The sequence below is a fragment of the Typopeltis vanoorti genome, chromosome 22, assembly GCF_054136105.1.
Source record: "Typopeltis vanoorti isolate ZY-2024b chromosome 22, IOZ_Tvanoo_1.0, whole genome shotgun sequence".
NCBI classification, from domain to species: domain Eukaryota; kingdom Metazoa; phylum Arthropoda; class Arachnida; order Uropygi; family Thelyphonidae; genus Typopeltis; species Typopeltis vanoorti.
In genome coordinates this window covers 7,285,973-7,303,317 of record NC_143570.1, presented here as the reverse complement: position 1 = coordinate 7,303,317, position 17,345 = coordinate 7,285,973, and the positions used below count along the sequence as shown (strand labels likewise).

Genomic DNA, 17,345 nt, shown 5'->3' with positions numbered 1-17,345 from the left:
TTTGGGAAAATTTAATTAAAATATCAACATGTACATTATTATAACTGGTAAGGGAGCCCTCTTAGATGTGGTCCCCGGATTCTCAGTGTCTGTTTTAAGCTAATTACTTTTCTAGTAATCAGTATATGGCTACGGCTCTTGGTTATCTAACATATTTGCATTATCTAATTTACATTACTCTAAACCAATTACTTATCATAACTTTGAAACCATTCGAAATATATTATATTCTACTTGCATATATAAGAAAACTTTTTATTAATCATAATAAAATAATAGCCATAATAAGTGTTAGTGCCAACAGAATACTAATACTTGAATTTTATTTTGTAACATTGTACTGTGCATTGAATTGTATTGTGAAATATTGTCATAATTATACAAGTTGAATAGTATAATATGTATAATTTGTATACATGATGTAAATAATAAACATTAATAATAATAATAAAATAAATAAAATGCAAATAAAAATTTGGACAAAAGAGCAAAGCTAATACTAATGGCAAATACTTGTTGGATTTCTGCTCAGGACATGGACTGGTTATTACTAACACAATGTTCCAACATAAAAAATGTGCACAAATTCAAATTGAGAGAAGAGGCAAGTAATAAGAGAAGTCTCATTGACTATTTTATTGTTGATAGTGATGTTTTCTCTCTGTGCAGAACACTAGTCTTGAGCAGGATAAAATTGAATTTCATATTTAAAAGAAGAACATGTAAGAAAGTTTTAAAAGCGAATAAAAGTTGAACAGCTCTCAGATGTAAACTGTAGACTGAATACACAGACATGATTGAAGAAAAAATGGAAAGAGTTTGAAAACAGGAACCAAACCTTGGAGATTCAATGGCAAGCCCTGAAGAAAACACTGATTGATTCAGCCAGACAGGCATGTGGTGAGGTGGTCTGCAAGGATAGAAAAATCAGGACTCCATGGTGGACACAGGAAGTTAAAGAGGCAGTGAAGGAAAAGAAGAAAGCATATCAAAAGTTCCTGGCAAATAAGTCAGCTTGTGCTTTTAGAGAATACAGAGACAAATGTAAAAAAAGTTAAACACTGTGTAAAACTAGCTAAACAAAAGTCATGGGAAGACTTTGGTAAGAACATAGAAAATAAATATCAAGGCCGCAAGATATTCTGGAGGTTGTTGAAGAAGCTCAGAAATGGAGGAAAGAGTGATGTAAAATGAATTAGAAATGATAAAGGTGACATGAAAACAGGAAAAAAAGATATCCTTGAAGTATGGAGTAATTACATCGAAAAAATTGCTACATGAAACAAGCAGTGATGACAGAACTGTGGTAAAAAACACTGACCAACCATGCAGTCAGGAATACATATCCAAACCTAAAGTAGAAAAAGCCATCAAAGAACTGAAATGTGGAAACTCAGCAGAAGTAGATGATATTTGACGAGAAATGCTCAAGTATGGAGATATAAAATCTTACAGTGGCTGCACTGCTATTTTGAAGCTATTCAAAACTGTAGCATTTTGAATAGCTTCAGTCTTTTCTTTTTCTTCTTTTGAAACGCTACAGTCAGTGGGGCATTATATCAAGCAATACTTAGTCTTTACTTGAGTTGTAAGTCAGCAGTTAGAATTGAAGGAAGTACAGGAAGGTGGTTTAATGTGAAATCTGGTGTCAGAAAAGGATGTACATTATCCCCTCTGTTATTCATTATCTGTAAGGATCACATTATGAAGGAAGGTGGTATTAAACCTGATATCAAAATTGGAGATGTTAATCTCAACTCTTTGCTTTATGTGGATGATGTTATACTTCTAAATAAATCCGCTACAAGTCTGCAAGATTCACTGACTAAAGTGAATAACTGTTGTAATAGATATGGTATAAAGGTCAGCATTAAAAAGACAAAGACAATGAAAATAGGCAGAAACATTGAAAATATGAACTGCATTGAATGGAGAACCTATAGAACAAGTAAAACATTTCAGCTACTTAGGCATGATTTTTAGTGAAGATGGTAAATTAAATATTGAAATAGACAACAGAATCAACAAAGCTGGTATGATAGGAAGTCAATGAATAAATTTATATGGAATAAGAGAGAAATTAGCTAAAACACTAAATTAACTATATACAAAATGGTATTCAAGCCAATTTTAACTTATGGATCTGAGAGCTGGGCCAGAAGTAAAACATTTGACCAAAGACTAGAGATCGCAGATATGAGAGTCTTAAGAAAGATTAGGGGCATGAACAGGTGTATCAATGGCAATATCATATTAAAAATGAGGAAATTAGGAAAGAACTTAACATTGTCAGCATCCAGGAATGCGTTAGTGGAGCTAATCTCAGGTAGTATGGTCACTTAAATAGAATGGGAGTGCAAAGATTACAAAACAAGGGTTTTTAATATTTGCAAACTTGGCAGGATTAATATGGTAAAAGCAGGATTAATACGGCAGGTGGATTGATACAGTAAAAAGTGCCTTAAAAATATAAGATCTGATAATGTTGGAGTCTTGACAGGTAACAGACTGATTTGGAGGAAAATTGTAGATAGGAAGTTAGTAATGATGTAATTTTTCATGTAGTACTATCATATCCTGTACACCCCTTTAGGGTATATATCAGTTATTTGATGATGATGACTGATATTTCACTGGTTTTCCAGTCAGCATCAGCAAAGTCTAATGGTAATTGTGACAGGCACACAGTGCCAAAATAAACAATTGCAGAAACAATTTAAATCATAACTGACACCTAATTGTCATTACTTGGTGTCCTGTATGGGTTGGATAACTACCAAGTTAATTTAGAGAAGTCTGCTATTCTTAAAATGTTTCCTTCTCTTTCTGATGTACCTTAGCATATGGGATGGGAATGGCTTTTCCGTGATCCTGTGTTGGAAGGATGGGGGGGGGGTGCATGCAGTATTTTATCTATTTTATATGGGATGTGGCCAATGGCTTAAAAGGTGTTGCAAAGGTCTCTGAACTTGGTTTCGGGGGCTGTTTGTCTCCATCTACAGAAAACCTACTTATAGTGGGTTTTCTGTAGATGGAGAATGAGCCATTTGTAAGTTGTGTCACAAGTTTATCTAAAAAGGGGAGACTATTATTACTTTCTTTTTCTGTGGCGAAGTTTATTTTTAGATGTTGTGCTGTTAAGATGTGTCTGGACCGTGAGACCAAACACATCATCAACAAAGCACACCCAAATTGTTAGTTTTCCTGTGACCGTGTTCAGTGCATGGTTTTCAAAATGCACCATATAGAAGTTTGCTAAAGGAAGGGAAAGAGGGGAACCCGTAGCAGTTTCCTCTAGCTGTTTGTATATTTTTCCTTTTTATAGGAAATAATTTGCATATATGGTGAATCTGAATAATTCATTTATGTCAAGTTGGGGGGGGGTTAATAAACCACACCACATCTTATCTTCTAAGGTAACGTTCTCTTTGAACATTCAAACTGAGTAATTTTAACTGTAGTTCACAATAGTAAGTGCAAAACAGCCTCGTTGATAAGACTTTATCAACAGTGTAATTCTTTACACACAAGCTAATAAACTTGCATGTATTATTATCTTTTTTTTTTTCCATTGGATATTACGGTTTTGCCGAAGAAAATATAGTATTTATTTATTTATTGAATTAAGAGAAAAAAAAAAAAGAAATGCTCTTCCCTCTGGAGTTCACAGTTTTGTCTACTGAAACATAATTATCTTAATACATATTTCATAACTTGCCCCCTCCCCCCCTCATTACACACCTTTAACACGTTCGCTGCCACGCTACTTTGGCATGGTCTGTTACCCTACGCCGAGCAGTTTTACTTCTTCAAGGTCAGTACGATAATCTCGTTACCGGAGGTGAACGTCCTACGAGTATACTCGTAGTTGGCTTGTACAGAGCATATACGGTCTATGGAAATACACAGTTTTGAAGCTAGCCCCCACAAGCCAAGCATTTTCACTTCTTCAAGGTCACTACAATAATCTCGTTCCCGGCGGTAAGCGTCATACGAGTATACTCGTAGCTGGCTTGTGAAGCAGGTTTACCCACTACGAGTATACTCGTAGTTGGCAGCGAACGTGTTAAGAAAACTTTACATTCCTGGGAAATTCATTGTTTTTTTAAATTAGCATCAAGGGTTATCTGCAAGAAGCAATATCAGATTGTTTACTAGGTTGCTTCTTAAAAATAGCAAATTTTAAATGTTTTGCATTTTGTATAAGTAACCTTCTCATTGTTTTCCAGGAGAAAGTAGGTGACTAGATTTTACTCCTTCATATACCACTTTTTTGATATCTGTCCATCAGCCATCCTCCTATCCACATAACCAGTTTCATATCCATCACCATTTTATTTAATTTGCCTAACAGAGTTCCATGTTGTATTCTGTCAAATGCCTTTGCAAAATCTAGAAATATCATTGTATAGTCATTCCCTATCCAACTCGGTTATCACTCAATTATAAAAATTTCCTAAATTACTAAGGCATGGCCGATCCTTCATGAAACAATGCTGCTTCTCGTAGAGTATCATATTCTAATGATACATAAATGACATATGGAAAGAATTTGAAGAGAAGTGTTCAATTCTTTGCTTGTGATTCAAAATTACACAGGGTAATAGTTAATCAGTGTGATGTGGAAAACTTGCACAATGGTTTAAACAGCCTGTCAGTATAGGCAAAACATAATGGGTGTCAGTTTAATGTATTTTGGGATAAATAGATCACAAACTATGTATACCAGATTTCCTTCATAATGTGATCCATGTAGATAATGAATGAAGGAAAGTGGTATTAAACATGATATCAAAATTGGAGATGTTAATGTCAGCTCTTTGCTTTATGTGGATGATGTTATACTTCTAAATAAATCCGCTACAAGTCTGCAAGATTCTCTGACTAAATTGAATAACTGTTGTAATAGATATGATATGAAGGTCAGCAATAAAAAGACAAAGACAATGAAAATAGGCAGAATCATTGAAAATGTCAACTGTGTTGTGAATGGAGAACCTGTGGAACAAGTAAAACATTTCAGCTACTTAGGCACGATTTTTACTGAAGATGGTAAATTAAATATAGAAATAGACAACAGAATCAGCAAAGCTGGTATGGTGGGAAGTCAATTGAATAAATTCATATGGAATAAGAGAGAAATTAGTCAGAACACTAAATTAGCTGTATACAAGACAGTGTTCAAACCAGTTTTAACTTATGGATCTGAGAGCTGGGTCAGAAGTAAAACACCTGACCAAAGACTAGAGACCACAGATATAAGAGTCCTGAGAAAGATTAGAGGCATGAACAAGGAGAAAGTATCAATGGCTATATCATATTAAAAATGAGGATATTAGGAAAGAACTTGACATTGTCAGCATCCAGGAATGTGTTAGCAGAGCTAATCTCAGGTGGTGTGGTCACTTAAACAGAATGGGCGAGGAAAGATTAGCAAAACAAGCATTCTCTGCCAGGTTGGCAGGAAAACGACCCAGAGGAAGACCAAGATATAGATGGATTGATACGATACAAAGTGACCTAAACGATAGAAATATAAGATCTGATAATGTTTGAGTCTTGAAAAGTAACAGACTGATTTGGAGGTAAATTGTAGATAGGAAGTTAGTAATTATGTAAATTTTTATTTACATAATTATGTAAATTACTATCATATCCTGCCACATACCCTTAAGGGTACATGGCAGGATATGATATTCCTGCCATCAAATTCCTGCCATGTATCCTTAAGGGTACATGGCAGGAATTTGATGATGGAACTGTACTCCAGGAGATAGATGAGTCTAGAGATTTGGGAGTGGTAGTAGATACAGTTGAAGTTTAGAGAGCATGTTACTAATGTTGTCAAGGTAGCTCATAGGACATATCTGGATTACTCTCCTCAGCTCTGGTCACCTGGATTTCTTGGAGATGAGGAAATGGTGGAGAGGATGCAGAAGCGAGTGGCCAAGATGGTGAGTGGTCTGTAGAATGATCCCTATGAGAATAGACTAAGGGTTTGGTGGTTACAAAAGTTGATTTGATGGGAGGGATGGATATGATAGAAACATTTAAGTTACTTAAAGGGTTTATAGGATTGATGCAGGAGAAATGTTTCAACACTTGACTAGATGGTGCAGAAGAAATCATCCCAGGAAGTTGAATAAATGTGTGGTTAGTAAGTGTGTGAGAACTAAATTTTTCACTGGGAGAGTGGTGAATGAATGAAATGGGTTGCCTGACTCAGTTTGTGAGTACTTTGCCTGTTAATGGCTTCAAGGAGAGTTACAGTAGATATTGTGTGGATAGTTTGGGTTTTTCACGATGAATCTTCAAACTCCATGGAGGTTCCCATACAATAATAATAACTAACTCTTGTGTCCCTACATACATTCACACCTTTCCAAAAACAGCATTGTTTTCTGATGGTTACTGTAATATGCTGATTGGTGTCTTTAGTTTGGCTGGTCCTCAGTGAAAATTGAAACTAGTGATGGTTGGGGGGGGGGGGGGGGAATAATGTACCATACTGTATAGCAATATACTATACCATAATGTTTAACAATCTCATATGGAGGTAGTGGGGATTAACTTCCTTGAAAATAGGCAGAAAGCTAAATTCCAGAAATTTCACATTTTAAAGTTTGTTATTTTTCATAAGTGGATTCTTGATAAGTGTATAAATCGAGAAGTAAGGAAAGAGATTTCAATGCCTCAGTTTTGATAATGAACCTTATCATGTTTTTTTAAGTGCTGGAATATTGAGACATTCCTTACCAGTTTGTGATTTTGTAATTATTAGTTCTGAAAATTATAAATAGCAAAAATTATTCAAAGTTTAGAAAATTGTTGAATAATTTATGGATATTTATTGGCCTCCCTTATAAAAAAAAAAAATGAAGCCATGAATTTAAAAAAAAAATGAAGCTATTAATTTAATGCCATTAGCATAAACAATATGTTCATTGTTTTTCTAGGTTGAGAAATTACAGTTCCTTAGTTCAAGTGATGCATCGGGTTGCTAAGTTATTTCCCTTGGTGATGGAAGACTGTGGTAATTAATTTCTCTTATTAAAATGCAATATTGATTAATCACAATGCTAACTGTCAAGATTACTTAAAATGGAAAAACGAATGATTGCTATGTTTGGTTATTTATTAGTTCTGAAAATTATGTAATAGCATAAATTATTCAAAGTTCAGAAAATCTTTGGATACTTTATTCTATTTATGGATATTTATTATCCTGCCATATGAAAAAAGGGAGGTAATAAACATCAGTATTAGTTTATACCAATAAGGAAAACAACTGCTGTTTAAACCTTTTAATTTTCAAAGCCTCCTTAATGGTATCTCCACTTTGACATAGTAAATAGGCTTGCATACACCAACACCCTCAAGAGCTAAGCTGCTGGAAGGGCCTCCCTAGCTGGACAGGCCAAGAGGTAGGCACCAGAACTAAGTTACCTTGCCTTGGTTACCTTACCAAGTAAAAATCTCTATAACTTAGATGCTTGAACTACAAAATTCATCAGACAGAAACAATGGATTATGACCAGGAAAGAATAAAAATGAAAGATTAAGAATCTCAGACATTTTAAAAGTAGCCAAATGGAATGAAAGAAGTATAACAATAAAGTAATTGGAATTAGTAAAACAACTAAAAACAAAAAAGATTAATAAAACCATGATAACAGAAAGAAAAGAAATTAAAGCAAACAAAAGATATAGATGTTATACTTATATAGTGAGTGAACCATCATAGCAGAGCTTTGAGTGGAGTGGCCATTTTAATTGATAATAAATGGAAAAATAAAATAGAAAAGTACAGTTTTGTAAATGATCGAATTATAACAGTTAATTTAAAAACAAATAGAAGTCACTTAAATATCATAGGAGTCTATGCCCCCCCCCCCCTGAAGAAGTTAGAAAAGAGGAGTCTGAAGAGTTTTATGAGGAATTACAAAAGCAGTTAAATAAATGCAATAAAAATTATTTATATTAATAGCAACTTTACTCTTTACTTTCAACTCTAGCAAATGCTATTTGCTAGAGTTGAAAGTAATCCAGTCCTAAATGTTTTAGGTAAATATGGAGGAATCTGCATTAATAAACAGTTATCAAGAACTATTCGACTGCTATATTTTCAATACTTTTAAATTAACTAATATGCTTTCCAAAAAAAATATAAAAGAATATATTTGGAATGGAAGAGGAACGAGATCTGTAATTGATATCGTTACTAATCAGAAACTAGCTCCACGTGTGAGAAATGTATATGAGGATGGTCTGAAAAGTTCTTGGCCTAACAATGAAAAATCAGATTTATAATTTCAAAATTATTTTTATTTTTCAACATAATCTCCCTTAAGACTAATACATTTATTCCAGCGATGCTCCAGAGAGAAGGATTTTAGTTTTGGGAAGAGATAGAAGTCAGAGGGAGCCAAATCTGGGGAATAGGGTGGATGTTCCAACAATTCATAGTGCAGATCCCTTAATTTTACCATTGCCAAAACACCTTTGTGGGCAGATGTATTGTCCTGATGAAAGGTGATTTTTTTTCCTTCTGCAAACTGGGTCTTTTCTCGTGAATTTTTTACTCTAGTCTGGTTAAAAGATCGGAATAATATTCGCCAGTTATTGTTTTACCCTTTTCAAGATAATTAATAAGCAAAATGCCTTTAGCATCCCTACACACCGATGCTTTGACCTCTCCTGCTGATGGAACCGACTTTGTTTTCTTTGGTGCTGAACAACCGCAACCAATCTGTCCACTGTTTTGACTGCTGTTTGGATTCTGGTGTGTAATAGTTAATCCAAATCTCATCCATAGTAATAAATCGATGCACAAAATCAGTTTTATTCTTGCTAAAACGCTCAAAGCACTGTTCAGAGATTTTCATGTGTGTGTTTTTGATCTGCCATGAGTAAGCATGCCAACCATCTCACACAAAGCTTTTTCATTAGCAATTCTTCATGCAAAATATATCCTATAGTTCACCCACCGTTTGTAGGTCCCTGCTTCGCGTCTTTCTAAGAATAGTCGATTCATGCTGAAGGGGAGAAAGAAATGAAGGACGTCCGAATTGGTCTCCAACATGCAAAATCACGTGCTTTATAGGTAAAATTTTCCAACTGTTGTACAAGCAACATAGTTAACTACAATAATCATAAAAGAGAAGTTAATTTTCCGACCGGTAATAATAAACAACTCACCCCACTATATGGACTGATTACCCTATTATCGGAATGGATTCTCCTTTTTCTGAGATGTGCAGAAGTGTCGAAGGATCTCTAATCGGTGGGCGAACTATACACATTCTTTTGAAATGCCTATAGTCTCAGCAGTTTCATGCACTTTGACTCGCCAGTCATCCAATACCATATCTTGCACTAGATCAATGATTTCTGGTGTTTTACATTTTTTGGACATCCTTCATGTGGATCATCTTCAAGGCTGGTACAGCCCTGTTTAAACTCGACAGCTCATTTCTTAATTGTTAAAAATGAAGGAGAAGAGTGTCCATAAACTTTTATGAACTTCGAATGAATTTCTTTTGCCGTTAAACCTTCCTTTACAAAGAATTTTATAACTGCACGATACTGAATTTTATCCATTTCAAGGGATACAGACAACACTTTTGCTTCAGACAGCTGTATAAAACAAACTACTTGACAGAATGACTTGCAATTTCACATGGATGCTTATGACAGATGTACCAACTTGGAAGAAAAAAAAATCTTGCCAATAGTGTTGCCATCTATGGTCGAGGCCGAGAACTTTTCGGAGCACCCTCGTACTTATTGGTCCTTTGACCTCTCAATGTGAGATCAATATAAAAAAAAATGTCTGAACAGATATCCTATAGGTACTTGCTATTATTATTATTAGCTGTGCCCTTTTCTCCAAAATTCTCAAAATTTCTATACATGTTTATAGAGTAAATTAATTTTTTCAGATCATTACTTAGTGGTTTCTAAAATAGAAATACTAACAAAATGGAAGTAAATACGAAAAAAAACAAGAAATATGACAAGTATACCTAGTATATATCTGTTTCAAAAAGAAAGCATTAGAATTATTATTACTTTATCAGTAATAATAATTAGACTTGTGTATTTTTAATCATTTTAAAATAACTTTTTTTTTTTTGAAAAAAAAATAATATAAATAAATATTATTATTATTATGTGACATCTCCAGGGAGTTCAAAGGCTCATTGAGGGAGAGTGTGCCAACAGCATTGAACCGCACTCAAACTTGCTTAACTTTTTGCTGTGCCATTAGTAGCAGAGGCTCTACCGATCGACCAACCTTTGCTGGTTCAAAATATACTTTAAATGGTAGAGGAACAAGATTTATAATTAACTAAATCATTACTAATCTCTACGTGAGAGATGTACTTATTTATAATGGAAATTAATTTTTTTCTGATCACTATTTAATAGTTTACTAAAATAGAAATACTAACAGAATGGAGCAAAGAAGTAAATAGAAAGAAATAGAACGCATATACAAAGTAGATCTATTATAAGAAAGCATTAGAATACTATATCAATCAAGATTAGCAGATTGTCTTAAAGAAGCCAAAATTAATGAAGATATAGAAGAAGAAGAAGAAGAATGGAAAACTTCAACAAAGATAATGCATAACTTAGCCTTTGAAGTTCTTGGAAAGAAGAATAAATTTTTTTTAAAAAAATTAAAAATTTGGAATACAGATTTAAAAAATGCAATGAAAGAAAAACAAGTTGCAGACAAATTATTTTCCTTTGAAACAAGAAATATAGCTAAAACCATAGTAAGAATAAAGCTCACCAAGATTCTTGGGGTATATTTATTAATAAAATAAAAGAGTATATACATGGAAGACAAGACATGGCCTACAAAATATCTAAAAAATTGAACAGCGAAGAAAGAGATACAGCACAAATCAACATAATACATGAGAAACAGTAGAACATTATAAGAATTTATGATATTACTCAGATTTATATTTTTCAGATTATTCAGATTAATAGTTTTACTATTAATATTCTTCCGACTGTCACATTAAACTAAATAAAATAAAAGAACAAAATTCCTCCGGTGTGTGTTCTTAAACTTTTATTAGCTCTCACTTGTTTTTCCTGTTACTTTGATACTGAACGCACACTCTGACAGCTGTCAATCACCTATCAATCTCCTCAGCAAGCATGCACACTCCATGTAAAATGGCAAACGAGAAATTATGTATAATGGCTGACATGCTATCTTCGTTAGCTTAATGAGAATGTCTTTACAAAACACAACACTTGATAATTTTAAATTACAATAATTTAAGGATTGAAAGTAACATAACTCTCAAAATCTAGTAAGTACGTTAAGATTTCGAATACCTTACATTTCATTTTGACAATAATAATAATATCAGTAACTGGCACATCGCAAGTGCCGATATATGTGTTACGAAATCAAAACTAATCGCATACTAATAGAGAAATAATTGTAAAAAGATTCATAATTATAAATTATGATTATTTTTACAGTGTTCTCAGAATATTTGAGGTGCAGTATTTGCAGTTGCTGCATTTACTTCCTTGTACAGTTAAATGTTTTTCAGGAACTGCAGGTCATTCCAACACACACAACAGATGGAGCTTGGAACTTGGTATTAATGCAGAGCCTAACATTGAATACATAGATGCTCAAGATTTCTAGCTTCTCCTTCTTCACCTTGTTTTCGCTCTTTTCAAGATTTTCATCATCATCATCATCAAATTCCTGCCATGTACCCTCAAGGGGTGTACAGGATATGATAGTACTACATGAAAAAAATTACATCATTACTAACTTCCTATCTACAATTTTCCTCCAAATCAGTCTGTTACTTTTCAAGACTCCAACATGATCAGATCTTATATTTCTATCGTCTAAGGCACTTTGTACAGTATCAATCCACCTATATCTTGGTCTTCCTCTGGGTCGTTTTGTTGCCAATCCTGCAGAGAACACTTGTTTTGCTAATATTTCCCTCCCCATTCTGTTTAAGTAACCATACCATCTGAGATTAGCTCTGCTAATGCATTTCTGGATGCTGACAATGTCAAGTTCTTTCCTAATATCCTCATTTTTAATATGATATTGCCATTGATGCCATCTGTTCACGCCTCTAATCTTTCTCAGGACTCATATCTGTGGTCTCTAGTCTTTGGTCAAATGTTTTACTTCTGACCCAGCTCTCAGATCCATAAGTTAAAACTGGTTTAAACACTGTTTTGTATAAAGCTAATTTAGTGTTCCGACTAATTTCTCTCTTATTCCATATGAATTTATTCAATTGATTTCCCACCATACCAGCTTTGCTGATTCTGTTGTCTATTTCTATATTTAATTTACCATCTTCAGTAAAAATTGTGCCTAAGTAGCTGAAATGTTTTACTTGTTCCACAGGTTCTCCATTCACAACACAGTTGACATTTTCAATGATTCTGCCTATTTTCATTGTCTTTGTCTTTTTATTGCTGACCTCATACCATATCTATTACAACAGTTATTCAATTTAGTGAGAGAAACTTGTAGCGGATTTATTTAGAAGTATAACATCATCCGCATAAAGAAAGAGCTGCCATTAACATCTCCAATTTTATATCATGTTTAATACCACTTTCCTTCATAATGTACATCCTTGTCTCACACCAGATTTAACATTAAACCATCATCCTATACTTCCTTCAATTTTAACTGCTGACTTACAACTCAAATAAAGACTAAGTATTGCTTGATACAATGCCCCATTGACACCATATAACTGTAGCGTATTGAATAGCTTCTCTCTCTTGGAAGCTTGCCATATGCCTTTTCCAAATCGACAAAACTTAAATACAGATCTTTGTTATATTCCCATGCTTTCTCAACTATTTGTCATAAAGTGAAGATCTGATCCTGACAGCCTCTATTTGGTCTGAATCCAGCTTGTTCTTCACTCAGCTTCCACAATTCTTCTCAATCATTTCTCAAGTATACTTGCATAGATCTTGCCAGGAACACTTAATAGGGAAATACCTCTGTAATTCTCACATTCAGTTTTATTTCCCTTTTTATATATGGATGTACTATGAGAACTCTACTCCAATCATCAGGAATTCGTCCCTCTGTCCAGGCTTTCTGAACTATGCAGTGCAGCCACTGTAAGCCTTTTATACCACCATACTTCAGCATTTCTGGTCAAATATCATCTACTCCTGCTGCCTTTCCACATTTTAAGCCTTTGATGGCTTTTTCTACTTCAAGTATAGATATGTATTTCTGACTGCATGCCTGGTCAGTGTTTTATACCACTGTGCTGCCATCACTGCTTGTTTCATTTAGCAGTTTTTCAAAGTAATTACTCCATACTTCTAGGATATCTTTTTCTTCTGTTTTCATGTCACCTTTATCTCCTTTTACACTCTTTCCTCCATTCCTAAGCTTCTTCAACAACCTCCAGAATATTTTGCCACCTTCTTGATATTTATTTACTATATTCTTGCCAAAGTCCTCCCATGACTTTTGTTTTGCTAGTTTTACACAGTGTTTAGCATTCTTGCATTTGTCTCTGTATTATCTAAGAGCACAAGCTGGCTTATTTGCCAGGAACTTTTGATATGCTTTCTTCTTTTCCTTCACTGCCTCTTTCAGTTCCTGTGTCCACCATGGAGTTCTGATTTTTCTATCCTTGCAGATTACCTCACCACATGCCTCTCTAGCTGAATCAATCAGGGCTTTCTTCAAGGCTTGCCACTGAATCTCCAAGGTTTGATTCTTGTTCTCAAACTCTTTCATTTTTTCTTCGATAATCTTTGTGTATTTTAGTCTACAGTTCACATCTGAGAGCTGCTCAACTTTTATTCGCTTTAAAACTTTCTTACATGTTATTCTTCTCAATATGAAATTCAATTTTATCCTGCTCAAGACTAAATAGTGATCACTTCCAATTTCAAATCCTCTGTACACTCTGGTGTCCTGCACCAGAGAGTAAACATTACTATAAACAATAACATAGTCAATGAGACTTTTCTTATTCCTTGCCTTTTCTCTCCATGTGAATTTGTGCACATTTTTATGTTGGAACATGGTGTTAGTAATAACCAGTCCATGTTCTGAGCAGAAATCCAACAGATATTTGCCATTATTATTAGCTTTACTCTTTTCTCCAAATTTTCCCAAAATATTTTTGTATGTCTCATAATCATTTCCTACTCTGCTATTTAGATCCCCAACAAGGACCAACTTTTCCTTTTTCATTGTGTCAGTTGCTTTTTCTAAAGCATCAAAAAATTCCTCCACTTCTACCTTAGTAGAACCTTCTGTGGGACCATAGGCACAAATAAGTCTCATTGTCCAGTTCCCCATTCTCATATTTGCCCACATTACTCTGCTTGAGACTGACTGCCATTCAAGAAGATTAGCCTTGTATTTTTTGTTGAATACTATGGCTACTCCTTCTTTTCCTTGATTATCATTGCCTGAATATAACATTTTGTATTTATTGCTCAGAAAGATCTCACCAGTTTTTGTCTTTGTTTGTTTCAGTCACCCCATTATGTCGATCTGGTACTTATCTAATTCCTCAACTAGCTCCATTTCTTTGCTATTCACTCTTCTTATGCTGTTAGTACTGATCTTTAACTCTGGCGACGTTGAGTTGGGGTGTGTTTTCAGATTTGTTCCAGTAGCTGACTTTTCGCTGTTCGGCCTGGTTCCCTGGCGAAAACAACAGGGGCCATGTTTAACCGGGCGATGCCCCAGCCGGCATGAAATTTTGTCATGTTGTACCATCATTTTTTGTTTTGGTTTAACCAATAAGAATACAATTTGGCCGGCTAAATCCCAAATTGCCACCCCATCCTCGTTCGTTCAGTATCCAAGTAGATACCCAACAGGGTGCACTACAAGAAAGTGAGGACTGGACATTAGGTCAGAAGCCCTGGTCGATTCTCCGCATTCCTTTAAATGCTATGTGGAGGTCTCCTCTCAGTTATACAGCTTTGATCCTTAAGCACCCATTTTCTAAATATTCCTTTGATTTTGTCCATGAGATTATATTTCTTTAAAGTCCTGGTTATTTTTTCCAAAGTGCCCCAGATATAGGGAATAGTATGAGGAATGGTCTGTCCCATCCACCTTCTCATATCTCTCTCAACATAAATACTACATTAATGCCATTAATATTTTCTATATCTGGGACACTTCAGAAAATATAGCCAGAACTTTGAAGAAATATAATCTCTGCACCTGGTTTCAAGCCTCATTTGAAGGATCTGGTTCTATCCTCTGTCTGTTCTGAGTGTTTACAAGATTTCTTGTTCTTGCAACTTATCATATTATGGCCGGAGCAGTAAATCTGCAAACATTCTCTTATATAAACATTATAAAACATATAAACATTCTCTTATATAAGCGCCTCCGTAGTGCAATTGGAAGAACGACGGTACAGTGCGCCCTTCGATTGGAATGGGCCTCAGTTCGATTCTCGTAGCGACGAGAGGAATCTTTATCTGGACGATTTCAATCAAAGGTGAGTTAGCCGATCTCATACGGTGATAGCATGGTTTATTTTCTCCCGGAAAGTGGGGTTTTCATCCTGCATACAGACAAATCGGCCCTTCAGAACACACGCAATTTACAGACAAAAAATACTAGGTGTGGTGGTGCTGGAGGAGGTGGGCGGTTATTGGAGATGATTCATAGTAGAGGTTTGGTGTAGTGGTTGGGACAGTTGTGGGTGTCCTCCTACGATGAGTCCTTGGACTCCTTGGAGGTATCAGGAATTATAATAATAATAAACACAAAAAATACATCCACTGCTACAACTGTGATCCGTCAGGTCTAGCTGATTATGCTTGGATACCTTGCACAGAATCAGATGGAATAAGACTTATGCTCCATCACAGTAAACACAAGCTTGAAAGACTTTTTAGAATCAATAGCAGAGATTTTTTTTTTTTTTAAGCCTAATCTTAATAAATATGTTTGTGTTAAACTTCCCAAGATTTGGCAAACTTAAATTCTTAGGTCTCCTGCCCAAAAAATAAGGCTAGCCACTTTAGACTTTCTAAGTCTAATTTCATTTCTGCCACTTATTGTTTCTTGTGTGTTTTGTGGGTGTTATTGCAATTTTAACATTGTATTCCTGAATATGTCTCTGTGACAGAGATGAAATAGTGAAACAATTAAGCACGCTTGGTTGCTTGTCTCTCTTTGTGCTGTAGTTATTCCATTAAATTGTATTTTGTTTGTTTAATTATCTTTTTGTAATGAAAAAACAATGCTATGGCTTCTTCTGTGGAAGGGAGTTTTGAGTAGGGCAACTTTTTTTTCCCAAGCGTTATGCCCTGCTTAGTGCATGGTCTACTGAACAATTTGTGGGAGGGTTGAGTCTACTTCTCCCATGGTAACACACTCCATCTTGAGAGAGTGTATATATTGTTGTGTGACAATGTATGAAGGTGAAAAAACAATCACAAATTTCCATGCCCATGGTAGGATTTGAATCTACAGCCTTTTTGCTGGAGAGCAGATATTCTAACCACTCGGCCAACCATGTTGGCTTTTAAGTAGGACAACATGGTTGACATAAGTCATAAAGTCCAGTAAGTCATATTTCTGTTGTCTTCCAGTAGCGGTGCTGTTTGTTGATTTGCTTCCCATTTTTATACTATATGATTATGTGAATATGCATAGAAAATTCAAGAGTAGACTTGCATACGCAAATATGCATATTATAGTTTGCTTATTATACTATTTCAGTATGTAGACTTTGACACCCTGTCACAACCCCCTAAATAAATTTGCTAGAACTTTTGCTGATTTTTTTACTTATAAAGAACAAAATGATGGGCGCCTCATAGAAAATAAGGAACATCCTAATGTAATACCTTTCTACACTTGTTTTTATACACTTTTTATATACTAATTTCTATACTGTTTATGCTGTTACTTTATTGATTTATCTGTATTGTGCGGTGTGACCTTGGCTGTCTTTTTGCCACTAAACCCTTAACTTTATTAAACAAGTATTGCTTGGTATCTAGCTCCCCCCCCCCTGCCAACACACACACACTGAATCAGAATAAATGAAAACAATGGAACAAACTCACAATCAGTAGAGATAATAGATGAGCTTTTTTTTAAAAAAAAAAAAACGTTCTTCAAATAATCATAAATATTAATTGTTAAACAGTTGTAATATCTAGTACACACCAGAAAATGATGATGATCAAAAAATCGTGGTCTTCTTTTCATCCATATTTTATCCTTTCCTAATCAAACAGCTCAATTTGCATATCATGACAAAATAATGTCGACTTGCTTTTTATATATGGAACACATTTGACTTCAT

General features: G+C 34.7%; 1 protein-coding gene across 2 annotated transcripts in view; it reads left to right on the top strand.

The window, feature by feature from the left end:
- D12 (YEATS domain containing 2 homolog D12) overlaps positions 1 to 17,345 on the top strand; it is a 285,709-nt gene that overhangs the window by 146,863 nt on the left and 121,501 nt on the right. For both annotated transcript variants that reach the window (XM_090412193.1, XM_090412192.1), the window contains exon 10: positions 6,957 to 7,033. In XM_090412193.1, the coding sequence (XP_090268319.1) occupies positions 6,957 to 7,033 (77 nt within the window). The remainder of the gene's footprint in view (positions 1 to 6,956; positions 7,034 to 17,345) is intronic.